The sequence below is a fragment of the Anopheles darlingi genome, chromosome 2, assembly GCF_943734745.1.
Source record: "Anopheles darlingi chromosome 2, idAnoDarlMG_H_01, whole genome shotgun sequence".
NCBI classification, from domain to species: Eukaryota; Metazoa; Arthropoda; class Insecta; order Diptera; family Culicidae; genus Anopheles; species Anopheles darlingi.
The window spans coordinates 44,513,099-44,528,230 of NC_064874.1; the positions used below are offsets into that span (position 1 = coordinate 44,513,099).

General features: G+C 45.0%; 1 protein-coding gene across 1 annotated transcript in view; it reads left to right on the forward strand.

Moving 5' to 3' along the window:
• LOC125949363 (uncharacterized) overlaps positions 1 to 14,930 on the forward strand; it is a 117,788-nt gene extending 102,858 nt beyond the window's left edge. Inside the window, exons 5-6 of the mRNA XM_049676331.1 lie at positions 6,152 to 6,398; positions 11,494 to 14,930. Coding sequence (XP_049532288.1) covers positions 6,152 to 6,398; positions 11,494 to 11,684 — 438 coding nt within the window. The 3' untranslated portion in view covers positions 11,685 to 14,930. The remainder of the gene's footprint in view (positions 1 to 6,151; positions 6,399 to 11,493) is intronic.
• Positions 14,931 to 15,132: the final 202 nt, after the last annotated feature.

Sequence of the window (15,132 nt, forward strand, 5' to 3'; positions counted from 1 at the left end):
TCAATTTTATTTTCAATTCAACACACACAGACATTGAGACGATTTGCGTTGATTGGCAACCTGCAATGAAGTGCAGCGCCGTTTGCAAAGCGGGAGAGGGATCCGGTTCTCAATTGTTGTTGGTGTGTTGACGGCAAACTAATGATACCACTGCAGAATATGCTATCTCTGTAGGGAACATTGTTGTAAACGTATTCAATGCTTCACGTTACAGTTTTTAATTAGCTTTCATTTAAGTAAAATAGTGAATGTTTAACTGAATCTGATTGGTATAAGAGTTGACACTAAAAACTCTCTCCACAATAGAAAGAAGTTAGGATTTATGGAAAATAAGTAATTATTATCTGGGATCTAGATGAATGAATGGATTCGAAACATTCCAGTCCTTTTAATGTCCTTCAATAAAAAATATTTAAATGTTCATTTAAAAAACAGAATAAGTAAAGTAAAAGTCTTTGAGTGTGTCACAAGAATTAAGCTAATTTGAGGGATGGTAATATTTGCAGAGCTGGTATTTATTCATATTTACCTATTTTATAATAAAAGGTATGAAATATTCACACACATTTTTACCTTCAAAAACATTTCACAAGCGGGTCAAAATTGCAAAACAAAAATCTACTATGGAACAGCAAGTTGAATTCGCATAAAAAAGGTCATTTTTAAGAAGGTGATTTCTTTCACATCATCTAAGATATAAAATCGATATTCATGTCATAAATGATTGTTTTCTTAAAGTATCACTGAAGAATTTTCGTTGAAATTTTCCTTTTGCACCATTTTTGGTATCTTTTGGAATTGGAAAAAGTGTTAGTTTTCCGCATACTTTGAAAAATTGGTTGGAATTAGCAAAATCGCTTTAAATGTCCAAGATATACTGAGCCATGCATAACGCTGGGGTTTAAATAGCTTCTTTCTTTATCAGTTTTACTCCGATTGATTCAAACGTATAAATAATATTCGTGAAAAATCCTTTGTTGAGGGAGAAGTTAAAAATACGGAGAAAAATAAAATAAAAGATCTTATTCTCACCATTTAACAGAGAAGAATGCAGATGTTTGAATCCATTTCTGAGAAATTTATTAGACCACTTTAGTAAGACTCCCCTTCCAAATATTTCAAATCTAACATGTATCCGGCCGATCCATCATCACAAACCACCAAATATCAATTAGTAACTCATGCAAGTAGATTTTTCAGTTTGACGGCTTGTCAACCACAAGACAGAGCGAGGCCAGCGGGGCGTTTAACTGAAACTAACTGTTAATCAACGACCACGTAAATTACCCCCGATGCTGTTTGGGGCATCAGCCCGGCACGCTCAACACCACGGACGAGCATTTTCCCAAACTTTCTATATCAATTACGGGTCACATACGTTTATGAAGTCTCCTGGGCGCAAGACCCTTGGCTCGGTCTGACACCCAGTGGGAGTTTTGAGGTCAACTGCCAACCATTGCCCCCCGGCCCCTCAACGCTGGATCATTTCTCATCGTTTCGGTGGAAGATAACAAGGAGAGGAGGGAAGCAACAGCAGCGGGAGCAGCAGCAGCGGGAAAAAAAGGAAACACACACACAAAAATCACTCCCTCTCACGCCCAACAAAATGGTTCTCTAATGGTCCACCCCACGCGACTCCACGGAGTTGGAGGAGTTGAAACTTTTTCCATCGACAATCAACCTTCCGTGTCCGGTGCGCCCGACCGAACGCCCGCTCACAGGTCAAAGAGATCGGACAGCGGTGGCGGTGTTGGTGGTGGGAGAAAAGGTGGCTGGAAAATATGTCCACCGTAAATTGAATGTGCGGTAAATGGTGGTGGTTTGAACAATTTATTCGCACACCGGCCACTGGCAACAGTGAAAAAAGAGAGAGCGAGAGCGAGAGAGAGAGTGAGGGAGTGGGAAGTTCAGATATTAAATTACTTTTAAACGGCCGTGGAAAGGTAACCCACGACTGGCCGGACCGGCGGGTTCACATAGTCCGGTTCATTTTCCTGGAATCATGGAGCGGCTCTGCTCTGGGACTCCGCTCGCTGGGTCCTGGATATCACACACACACACACACGCTGCCAACTCCCTTTTGGACTCTCTTTCTCTCAACTATCCCGCTGTTGTAATGTTTGTTCTCGTGGGGAACACTAACTAGCTTGAAACGAGATTGCACTCTGTCACCTCGGTGTGTTGCTCCGATACCATCCGATGCACTAGCCCCCAGTGATGCTTGTGTGTGTCCCCCAGGGGTGCTTGTGTGTCCTATCCACCAGGTTCGCGGAATGCAAAAGGGCAAAAAATCCACTTAAATTGCACATGAAAAGTTTCACTTCGAGAGCGTTCGCTATTTGCTATGCTTGCTGCGTTCCGCCGTTGCAGCGCGTTAGGCGGTGTCATGGCCTGCGCCGTCGTCGTCGTCGTCGCTAGGGACCGGATCCATCTACCAGCGCTAATTATGCGCAAACTTGCTCCTCGCGAAGGCAAGCTTGTGGCAAGCTGTCAAAAAGGCGGTCCCCATCGCCAACCGTGACGCGTTTCGAGGAAGATGCCGCTGCTGGTGCTGCTGCTGCTTACTTGCCATATTTAATTTATCGTCACTATCATCGTCACGAGCTTTATCGAAGCAGAAGGTGCGAACCGCGCTCCCCCGTGACGTCGTCCCTTTCGAAGCACGGAACTAAATTATGCAACAGAATTGTGAGAAAATGTATGAAAATTCATTCTCGAAATTGAATTACGTGTATGGCGATGGCAGTACAGTATGTTTGCCTTGCGCTCCGTTTCGAGCGAAGTGAGCTTTAGATGTCAAGTAATGCATCAATCTGGACGCGTTAGTGAAGCAATTTTCAGGCGCGGTTAATAAGTTGGAGCAACCTCTGTTAGCTATCAAGTGTGAGTACATGCGCAAGCTCTTACACCGTCACTCATAACCGTGTCTTCAACTAAGTTAGTTTCAGTCACTGTTCTAGTTCTTTTGTACTGAGGAAAGCATTCCATTGCACTACCTCAAAGATTCGTCTGTCGTTGCAACTTTAACATTCTTTTACTTAACGCCATAGCTACCAGAGGTTGCTGGTCTGGTGAACTACTCTAATGCTCGACTAAACAAACTAGAAATCACGCTTCATGTGTTGAGATTCGTTTTCGTTTACGCGAAATGAACTTAACGATGGGCGCTCGCCTAACATCTACTGAAACAAAATATTTCTCCGCCAGTGCTTCGGATGTTGGATGGTGCAAAATGAAGGCAAAACAATGAAGGTGGAAAGTGCGCCCGCAAACCTTCAAGGAATAGACACCGGCGAGATAGAGCAGCTTCTCCACCGCTTCGCAAAAAAAATTGTGTTGCAGCGCAAGAGTTTCTGCTTGAGCCCGGCCTGAGAACACAAATCAGGGAGCGCTACATTAAAATCGTAGCGAGAACGCTTCAACTTCGCTCCAAGCGAAGCATCCATCGAGAGCAACAACAACAACAACCGTCCTGGAGGCAACAACCGTCCGGAAAATCCCCGAGTAATTGCATAAGCACCACCGGGCAGTAGGGCCATGGGACGGAGTGTCCGGGGAGCCCCCGTGTGCTTCTCGGCAACACGATTATCGTTTTTGCTACTGACGGTTACGAACGAAAATGATTTACAACGTTGCACATTCGGGTGAAGTCGGGAGAATGGGAGTCCTGAGAAACCAACTCCGAGGGTGGGTTCTCGAGGGAATGTATCGCCTTTTTGGTGAACTGACAGAGAGTGTTGCCAGACACCGAGTTGTAAATGTGGGCCCTTTGTTGGGGTTAGTTCGTTCGTCGCCCGAGTAGCCGAGTGAGAACGAAATGTAATACATTAGCAACGCATTGCATACCTTGGGCAGTACTAATGAAGGAAAGTTGGACGCTCCGTGCTCTCGAGGGTATCTTATCTATTGCGCTTTGCTTCGTCTTCATGTGAACGTACGAAACTGTTCTTAGTATTTATTATGGATGGTTACGTGCAACGTACGAAACGATGCTCACATTTCATTTTGGAACTTATCGATGTCAATTGGCAAGTATTGAAGCATGATATAATTGAGTTTCCGAAATGTAAGGTATTACTTAGAATCAGTGATTGGGTAGATGGAAAAATCTATAGCTCCTACGAAGAGCCACTGAGCGATGTTCCTTTTAATGTTAAAGTTTAAAAATATTATTGAATCTCTGTGCTTATTCTGCTGCAGTAATTGTTAAGAAGAACCGTGGTGCACTCAGAGCAATGGTGACAAATTTTCAGCGCCATACCTAGAACTTACCGATGCATCTTTTATAGGTTTTGTCACTCATTGTCGATTGAAATTTTGATTTTGTGTCTTAATGTTTTGTTTAAAAATAGCCCAAGAGCGCCGTATGGCGCGATATTGCGTTAATTCTTCACAGAACCTAAAGCTACTCCGCAGCAGATACTAAACAATCCAGTAAACAAAGCTTAAATCGTGAGCACTTTATTGCTTTCTTCAAGACGAAACCTATCGCCGAGAAAGGTATTGATGATACCCCAAAAATGCTGTAAGCTGTCCGTTGCCAACACTTACCAAGTACCTCCCCGAAATAGGAGAAAGTATTTATTTACGTACCAAAAGCAGGAGGGCAACGGGAGGGCCACTTTATCTGCATATTCTCCCTCACCACCCTCGACCGGATACCATCATCTTCAAACAGTCATCGGCGATTCGTTCCGGGACCGGGGTACGGTTTATATTGCTTCTTAATCTCCGAGAAAAAAAAACCGGAGGAAAACATTCCAATAAACCAATCCCGCGACACGGATCACCTCTCTCTAGCTCCCTCTCTCTCTCTCTCTCTCTCTCTGCCATGATAAAAAAAAACCCGTGGATAAGCACCGCCGTGTTGGGACCCACCGATCCCCGATCGATACACTCAGTACACGCCAGAAAGTCTCATAAAAAGTATCGGCAAGTTTATGATTTAGTGATAGGGATCAGACCTGAACCATCTCTCGCTGTTCCATGGCCACACGGCCGGAACGCTCGCCCGGGCCCACGGTAAAGATTTTATGGGCGATAGGAGACTTCCGTGTGGTGGGTAGTCGCCGCTGTTGGTTGGAATGTTCCTCTCCCTCCCCGGTGGGTCGGTTCTTGGAGCGACTGTGTTGACATAAAAATAGCCACCAATGATGTTTCTTGGCACACCAACACATGGTCGTCTGATCCGGATCCCCCGAGATGGGCCACTACAGCGCGCTTGTTTTGAAGCTATACTAACTCGTAAAGATGCGACATTTATGACTACATCACTTGCCGCCAACAATTCGATGTGCTACGCCCTCCGCGCCACCCTCGCCACCGGAACTCATTGCGTTGAGCATTCGAGCTTTCGGGCGAAACGAAGACAGCAACACATTCGCCACTTCCGGCGACTTGCGGCCCAATTCAGGCTCAATGCCGCCTCCACAATTCATGGGTGTATGTGTGTGCTTCGGTGTTGTTATCGAACCAGATCGATAAACATAAAATCGCAATAAATATCGTTGCCGCTGCTTCTGCGCGCGTTTAGCTGTTCTTATCCGTGACCGTGAACGCTCATTTTGGCGTCTGATGTTTTCGTCGCTAGCACTCAACGCACCCCAATACTCTGTCCCAATGTCGTTCCAATCGATCAGGGATCAGGGTCGGACCCTGGGCGGACCGAGGATCGTATAATTCATGGTCCTGCTCCCCAAGCCCTGAAGATCTTGGGACAACATCCACAACAACGGAGGATCCTTCGCCACAATCCTTTATTATTTAGATCCATCCCGTTCATAATTTAGCTCCGTTGGCCATCACCGACCTTACGCAAGGGCCTGGGCCAATCGAATGAACACCGTTCCGCATAACGCACCGTTGATTCTCTCTCTCTCTCTGTCTCTCTCCGTCTCTCGGGTACACTAAAAATTGATTTTCGTCGCTCGAAGGAATCGGAAGCATAAAGTTTGATTAGGTTTCGGTTGTTCCCCCGGTGCGGAACCCATAAGAAGAGGGGTGGAGGGTGAGGAAATCCCCGACAGCTACAGGTAGCTGTGGATCAGCATCCGGGACCTGATTTCACCGTTTCCTCTACCCTTTTTTCCCGGTGGCTTATGAAAAATGGAACTAATTTCATTCTCTCTGTTTCTCTCTCTCTCTCTCTCAGGTATACACCTCACACGAAGAGACGCGAACCACGACGGACAACCTCATCTCGAGCAGCCTGACGCTTCGGTTGCATCTTCAAAGCTCTCACTTCGGATCGGGGCTTCTGCCGGGACTGGGAGGCTCCGTTGGTGGACCGGCCGGTGGAGCACTGCTGCTTCGGTGTACCGCCACCATCGGCAAGCTGTACGAGCGGTACACGGAACTGGAACTGGGCGTTCCCCAGCGGGATCCCATACCGGCCAGAGGTACGTATAGCAACACAACACAGCCTCGGAGCGCGCTCACCAGAGGATTATCTGCGACTTCTAGTCGTTTGTCGGTCGGTTTCGGTTTTTGTTTGGTCGTTTTCGGGGGAGGTTTTTACGGACCCATCCACCACCGATTAACCTGACGTGTGGCGCGCGCGCGGGGAGTTGTCAGTTTTATTTGATGTTTTGTCCATTTTATCATCGTGTCTTGGGGTCGTCCAGGTCCAGGTTGGGAGTTGGACTGCTGGAACAAAGGGGCTACTGAAAGGTGTAATCAAAAGGACATAAATGTAGTTGTCTGTGTTTTTTTGTCGAATCCTGACGAATCCTTCAGATTGTTTCTGGGGTCCGGGGCGAAGGTGAATTGTAAAAAAGGGTTTCCTTTTTTTTATTGTGCGCAGCTTAGGAGCGGTGTGCCCTTTAGCATCATGTTCGTTCACCGTTAGATAAGAGCATTCCAACAGATCATCTTTGCTGCTGGCTGGAAGTGGTGTTCGCTCGACCGTGGTTTCGGTTGGACTACATGATTTAAACATCATATGATATTAGCTGTACCTTTGAGTTTTGTACAATTCTGGGGAAATGGATTTCCACAGTCTTATGATGGTTTCGATGCACTCCAGCCAATTGCTGTACGGTAGTGTATGGCGGTCTACGACGTAACTAAGCGGGTTGGAGTCTTACTTCTCTAGAAATCAATTAACAATGAGGTGCATTTAATCAAAAAGTATATTCAACATTGTTTACGTAAGATGCATTGCTTTTACTCCAAGTGATATGAAAGGTAGATTATTTGGTAAAATTATGTTAAATTTTGAGTATGTATATCTGTTTGAACAAGAATTTTGTCTATGCTTTTTCACGTTGATTCGAAACTTAATTTACCGCTGAGTTAATCAAGGTATACAGGAAAAATGTACGAAACATTTTATGTCCTAATTTAACTCATCAAATCATAATTGAACCGATTTAATTTTGATGTTTACCATTTGCTTGCTAGCATCATAATAACATTTTTGTGAAACTATTATAAGTTAAGATTTATTCCAAGCATTGCTTCTTAATAACTACAATCTTGGAGCATATTTCTGAGAATGCATGATTGCTGTGGATGATAAAATAACAGGAAAAACTTCCTAGATTACAGCTTATCGCTTACAGGATAGATTACATCATTGCGTAGCTGGAAAACGCAACGTACTGTGAACATAAACTAGCGATAAAAGACCGGATTTGTGGAAAATGTTGAGAGTAGGAGTAGATTCAATGGATTCCTGAACCATGGAAGTACTGCAGGATGCTGTGTTGTCGTTCCGTATTTCAATAGAATTCTGATAAGAACACTACTCTTGTCGTATTATAATTTACTTGGTATTACTTGGTTCAAATTGATTATTGGTATTTTACAGCAAAACTCACTGCTCATTGTGAAGAAGATTGTAAAGGTTTATACACTGGCAATTAATTTTTTTCCCCTTTACAATATATGAAAATCATGTATTTACTATTTTGTAGCAATTAGATGTCGAAGGCTCTTATAATGCCTTGACGCGTTGATCTGATGTTTGATTATCTTTAATCCATAAAGTATTTGCCGATCTGCATCTTGAAAAGCTTCAAGTATTCCAAGACGCCCCTGGGTTTTCGTAAGCATTAAATATGCAGCGTATAAAACTTTTTCGCGACCTTTTTTTGTAGATAGTTTTCATTACAGTATATAATTGTAACATGCTGTCTTGCATAAACACCGTTGTTAAAGCTAATTGTTATTAATGTTAAAAGAGAAAAAATAATCTTGCAGCAAATGAAGATTGATTTCTACAAACATGTCATACATGAAGCATTAAAACATCATTCGTTTATCGCTTTTACCATTGTTTTTTTTTAAACATATATAAGGACGAACGAGCCGTACGTTTAATTTATTTACCATTGTTAGCTATCACAAAAAAATCTTTAGAAAAGTTTTTTTTTGTATAAAACCCGGTTTCTTTATCGCAAGGACCGTTTTTTTGTTTAGCTCAGCAACTCAATCATGCTCTTTCAATTTGCTTCGCAGCTACCTACTGGAGTAAGCTTCCAGGGTTTTCCCCTTTTTTCTATTTTTTCTTAAACAACTCGTTCACCCGATTCAAAGAAATCACGATCGAAACCGGAAGAACCGGTTGAAACAATTCCATGCTTCCCTCCATTCTGCGCCTTCCATTTGCGCAGCGTTTGTCAAACAGTTGCTCGGGAAAAACAAATTCCTTTCCCGATTCCACGTCCGCATTCCTCTGGCACAGCAAAGAAAGAAAGAAAGAAAGAAAAAAAGACAGAATCGCGCCAAGAAGTGCCGAGCGACAGTAGATAGAGAAATACTGCGGGAATACGGGAAAAACTCAATCAAAGAACTGCGACGAGAATAGTAGTAGAAATCGACGTGCACTATCTTGTGGCTTTGATTAATGGCCTTGCCACCATTAGGAAACGCTGTGTCGCTTCGTTAGAACCGCACAGCACTTCGCCACCGGTGTCCACCGTCCTGCCGGCATACTACAAGGAGTCTCAAGCCTCGCCCCCGTTCCGCTGGGAGAGGAATGTGTCCCAGGAGCTTCATCAGTGGTCGCTGGTGGTGGTGGGCTGAAATTGGCCCAAAAGCTAATCAACAGATGTTTTTCCCGTCACGGCCGAGTAGCCGGTGGCCACACTTAGCCCCGTCCCCGGCTTTGACTACTGCTTTAGTGCTTTCTACTACTCTAGCGCACCGGACCAGGCGCATGACGTCGCCACCGGTCAGGCGGCTCCTTAAGATCTGGTGGAAGAAATTGATTTATCATGCCTCCACGAACAGCAGCAGCAGCAACAGCGGCAGCAGCAGCCGTGAGCGAGCGAATAGCGGAAGGAAGGATGATCAAACGGACATTTGGGGCCAATTGGAGTGGATTATATTAGTTCCGCTCCGGTCCTTTCGATGGTACGGCGGGACGTTGGACTTTAGTCCAAGAGGGAAAAAAGTTACAACCTCATCACGATGACTGCGCCATGAGCGGAACAGGCGGACAGACCTCCGTGGTTGTTGCGTACGGATGTTCTTCTCCGGACATGGCGCAAGATGCGTGTGAGAGAAGTGGAAATAACTTCGCGAGAGGAGGAAGGTTATACGGAACACCGAATTCTGGACAATGGAAAAGGGGCCACGGTGTCCATTTTGGGCCAGCCCAAAGCTGGCTCGCACACACACACACACACACTCTTAATCAACCGAATAACGCTTTTCCGACAATCTGATTAGGATGATTTGGCGCTTCGCCTTCGCGCTTCCCGGGGTGAGGAAGTGAGAAGGGTCATGTCCACAACATTAGACACACGACAAGGGCCACCCCGTTGTGTTTCCCGGCCCTATTGTTTCGTGTATTTTTCCGGCACTCGAGGTCGCTTCCAGCCGACGTAACCCGGATTGACATTGTTCTTCTTCGCGAGCTCCTTCGCCCTTTTTGGGACGCATTTGATCTTTCGTGGCCTTTCGTGAGCTCTTTTTTCCGCCGTTGTCGCGGAGGATCGAGAGAGAGAAAGAATGTTCGTCACCAGGTCACGGGCCCGTGCCTCCGGTTTTGCTGTTGTTTCCGGCACGATAGAACTTTGGGCGCGCTTCTTGAACCGGTCGTTCGCTTAAGTATTGAGCACCGGGCGGAAAGGAAAGGAAGGAAGTCATCGGTTGCGCTTCGGTGCGAATCCAAGGGGAGCCGCCTGGAAAGTCTAAATTTAAATCAAAGCCAAACGTGTAACCGGTGGTTAGTGAGGCATTACGAAGGCCTTCTTTTGCTTGGTTGGTTGTTGTGAATGTCCCACGTGTTGGTGCCCGGTTGATGATTAGAAGAGATGATTAAAGGATAGATAAATGTGTCCCAGCCAGTGAATGATGGAATAAGAGGAATGCAGTCATTCTAGGAAAAATGGTTGCTTTTTCAAAGTGAAAAAGAATAGCCCGGAAAGGACTCTGGAAATCCTGTTTTGCGCAACTCACAAAAGGATACCAAAAGAGAAAAAAGGGGCTAGGAGGTTGGGGTTTGAAAAGAATCTTCAAAGAGAGATTTAATTGATTAATCGTCGACCATTCGATACATTGGGATCAGCTTTCATTGATCTTGGCTACCGGAATGGTCTCTGTGTGAGAGGGTGGTTGTATCTGAGGCTCGGTTCAGTGATAATGCGTTGATCATTGAGAAGGGATTATTGAAGCGAAAGAGCTTTTTAAAGATTCATTTGTGAATAGCGGCATAGCTTGGTAAACAAAATATATGGACCATTCGCATTTGAACTTCATTTCATTTCAATTGATGTATTTTGTTGAAAATAAATTAGCAAATCAAATAAAGGCAGCATGTTATTCTGATTTTTGATGTTTTTGAAAAGGTGTTGTAGCGGACAATCAATAGTGGCTCATGGAATGTTACATCGATCTGAATTCTCTTCTCTCGTAGAAAATGGTATTTTAAAGCAGACTCTAAATGTTTCAATTCCGGTTTTATCTGCGAACCTTTTGTATTAGGAGCCTAAGCAGTTTTGTAACTCTACATGTAGCTTTTAGTGTAAGCTCTCGAGCTATGTAACCTTATGGCATAACTGCTCGTTAAACCTAAACTCATAATGTTTATGCTTTGAGCAACATTCACTCAAAATGTTGTCTTATTTTTTGGATCCTGTTTGGCTTAGTTTAGGTCTACCAATATTTGTTTTATTTTACACTGACCCGGATTTCTACATCGCCAGAGTTAAAAAAAAAACTAAATATAAAATACTGCACATGGTACATTTTTGCCATAAATTTGATAACATAAATCAGTTGGTCTTGAAGCTGCAAGAATTTAGTCACTCCAAAATCACTTTAAAACAAACATACATACTTCCTTCCTTTCGAAAATGTAACTGTTACTAGCAAACGTATACCAATTTTCTCACAAATGTAACTTTGAATCAAAGATTTAATAACCACAATTACGAATACATATTTACGAATTTGTATTTGTATTTGTATTTGTATTAGTTTCTTAAATGATCTGATAATCAATTTGCCTTCTCCTTTTTCTTCTCTTTCTTCTTATTCTCACAGTGACATCATCTAGTGCCACCAGGATATTGCCAGGCATCGCTGGAGGACCTGCTGGCAGCCTAACCGGTTGGCTACTGATCGCAATCACTCTCGTGACACTGGCGCTGACGATGCTCCACAATCGAGCTCCACTGGACTTCCAAACCATCAGTCACAGCTCGCCAGCATCCAGTTCGATCCTTCAAAGATAGTTTGCTAATCGGACGACCGCAATGCAGTGACGTTGTGACCGTTAGGCAGGCTGGATTACCGCTGCTGATCGGCTGATCGGTTGGCTGAGCATATTGGGATACGCGCAATCCCTTATCTGGCCACAATCATTGCTACACTTTCATTACGCACTCACTGCTACTAGCAACGCTACTGAAGGATTTTTACAAGCACACTTACCGAGACACACATACGTACACACAAACACAAGAACAGACACAAATACACACAACACAAACGGAGCTTACTGGAAGTATTGGTGGCGGCAGCAGCAGCAGCAACAGCAACAGTTGTTGCGACCGTAGTAATCGAAAATGCGTGGAATACGGTTTGTGTTGATATTGATACCACCCACACTCCCCTTGTCACCCTTCCCAATGACTTTCGTTGCCGTCAAATTGCCAGAAATCCAAACATAATGTTAATGATGTAATGTAAACCGATAGAGGGGAATGAGGTTATGGTAGTAACCAATCGTGTCGATGGTTCCATGAGATAATTATGATCATTATTAGGACGATACTGATGTGGCTGATGGTGATGATACGGCTGATGATGATGATGATGATGAGTGTGGTGCAGCAGGTCTCTGGCGAACGTCATTATCGGTTTGGGCACGGTTTGGGGGTGCGCGCGATCAAGCTGCTATGTCCTGTGGCGGTGCAATTTACGCTCTGGTCACTGGAAAACCCCGGTTCCCGGTGGCTAATCAATCGAAACGACTGCATCACTGAGTTGTGCAAAGAGTAATTTCCAACATCCAATAAACACGCAAAACACTTTCGCCGATATTCCCGGTATATGAAACGCTTTACTCATCGGTGCGGTGAGTTCATCGTAGGTTTGGCGTTTGATGTCCACTCAGCAATGCGGGAATGGCCCGGTTCGGCACCATTGGTACGTGATCCTTTCACACCAAAAAAAAAAATGAAACACGAGTAAAGCATCAGCATCTCCACGGTTGATGCATTTTAAAAAGGACGATCTAACGATACCCGGCAGAAAAATAATTAGCTACGAAAATCGAATGCAAACATGGTGTGTGTGTGTGTGTGTGTGTGTGTGTGTGTGTGTGTATGTGTAATGGCATCATCAAGCTATCATGCTATAGGAATCAACCATGCCACCAGCTATCGGTATGCAATCGGTATGCAAATCGTGAGCCAACAGTGCTATTGGCAAACGATTCCGTTTCCCAAACGTATCGCAATTATTGTGACCGTTTGTCGTCGTCGTCCTCGTCGTTCGTTCTGCTAATGTTGGCATTATCAAAGGAAGGTTAGTCTCAGACTCTATTGAGTACGAAATATTTTTCCAAAATGCGCCAAAAGAAGGAATATCGCTGCAAAGGTTCAATCAGTCGCGATAGGATCTCCCCTAAAAGGAGCTGCAGTAGCTGCTTCCCTGCCTCTGGTCATTTGGCGCAATCAAGCCGAACGAACCATCGAACTGATAATGATGATGGTGATGATGCACCGGATGCTTGGGATGATGCTAGTGCATATCGAGGTCACGGAGAACGGTCGCGCGAACCCGATGTTGCCCCGGGGTTGAGCGAAAATTTAATTGAAAATGAATAAATGAAGTTATGCTTGGTGCGCTGGTGCGCTTTCTTTTGATGTTTCGATTGCCCGATCACACTGGACTTGCAACAGAGAGAAGAAGAGAGAGAACGAGAGAGAGAAAAAAAGCAAGAGAAAAAAGAGAGGACAGGAAAAAATGGGTGAAAACCCAGAAAAAGGCTGCACTAAACGGAACTGTAATGCGAGCGAATGAGTAACAGAGTAACGGGGTGGGAGGACGGTGCTTTCACCGACCGTTTTGTACCTCAAATTGGATCGTTGAAACCGTTTTCGTTTTGCTCTTCTTATTGCTGCTTCACTTGTCCACATGTTCCGTTTAACATTTAATGGGTAACCCATCGGTGTTTGGAGAGCGAAATTGAACTCTGTTAATGCCATGTGATAGGCGATCACCAGAAAAGTTGCAAAAGAAACGTTACGATCGACACGGTTACCGAAACGAACTGATAGCTTCGAGAGTATGGTACGTGCCGGTGTGTATGGAGAGAGCGTGTAAACATTGAATTTGAAATCAACGCCAACGTGCTTAATTACGATCGAATCATGCTTAAGTCCTTTCGCGTCCCTTTGACCGTCATGTGATAACCAAAATGCAAAAGCAACAAACGTGAGGCACGTAAAGTCAAATGTTTCAATTAAATAAAACCACTTACTGGAACGAACAGCCAGCATTAGCAGTGCTGCAATTTGTTTTCGCAACAAACATTGCAACTGAAGCGAAACGTTTGCTTTAATGCACTACTGGCACCTCGTTGCAGCATGATACGTTGCAAAGCGATTGCTTTAAGATAACAAATTCAGCTCGAATTAAGCAAAACCGAGATTCGGAGGGGGGTCTTCACGCGTTCATGGATGGATCCCCTCCCCCCGGAGGCTGCATAAAGCACAATGAAGTGAAGCTTCGATGCAAATGCAAAAAAGCTACCGGAGGCACCACGTGGCCCACCTTTTTCACCGGGTTGGGTTATGGAAAGGATGGAAATGTTACGGATCGTCGACGCCGCGGATCGCATAGTAGGCGGTGGAAAATAGCCGCCGGGAGTTTGGGGTCCAATTGTTTCCAGCTCGTTGGCTAGCGCATGTGACTTGCAAATCAAGGCCCTATGGCCATCATTCCCTGGCCTGGCGCCACCCGGTTGGACACCCATTTTTCGCGACGCGGCGTTTGTTGTTTATTGCGTCGGATAAATTGATTAATTTCAATTGGCAGGACGAAAATAAATCGTCAAGGTTGTTGTGGTGTGTGGTGTGGTGGTGGTGCTGGTGATCGATGACTTTCGCGTCGCGATTTGCATTTGCGCCTTGATGTGCCTATCGGGTGGCATCACATCAATGGCATCAATTTGCGTGGATCAGATATCCCGTTCGATGTCACACCAGCATGCCGGCTGGCTGGCTATCTGGCTGTCTGGGTGATCGGCTTGTTTATGAAACTAATGACACTGTCACCGTGCACCGAGCGCGTTCTAAAGCTGCTGATGAGTCCGATGGCCAATTGGACAGAAAATCAATTATCCGTTCATTAGTTACTGGTAAGCGATTGGTCGGCTGGATTGGTCGCTAGCGGCTTGCGATGCGAAGCGGCCGCGAAGTCGCGTCATGATACCGGGTTATAATTAATTTTAAATTTATTTATCGTCTCTCTCCCCCCCCCCCCCCACCGAGAGCGGGGCCACTAACGGGAGTTGGGAGCTGTCATTGCCTCTACACGGTTCACTGCTTCGCGCCGGCAATCGGACGATTGACTCGTATGCGATCGCGTGTCCTGAAATCGACAAGCCCCCGAAAACCGACGTTCGCAGCCAGGTGCAGGTGCAGCAACACACTCACATGCAGCATCATCCGA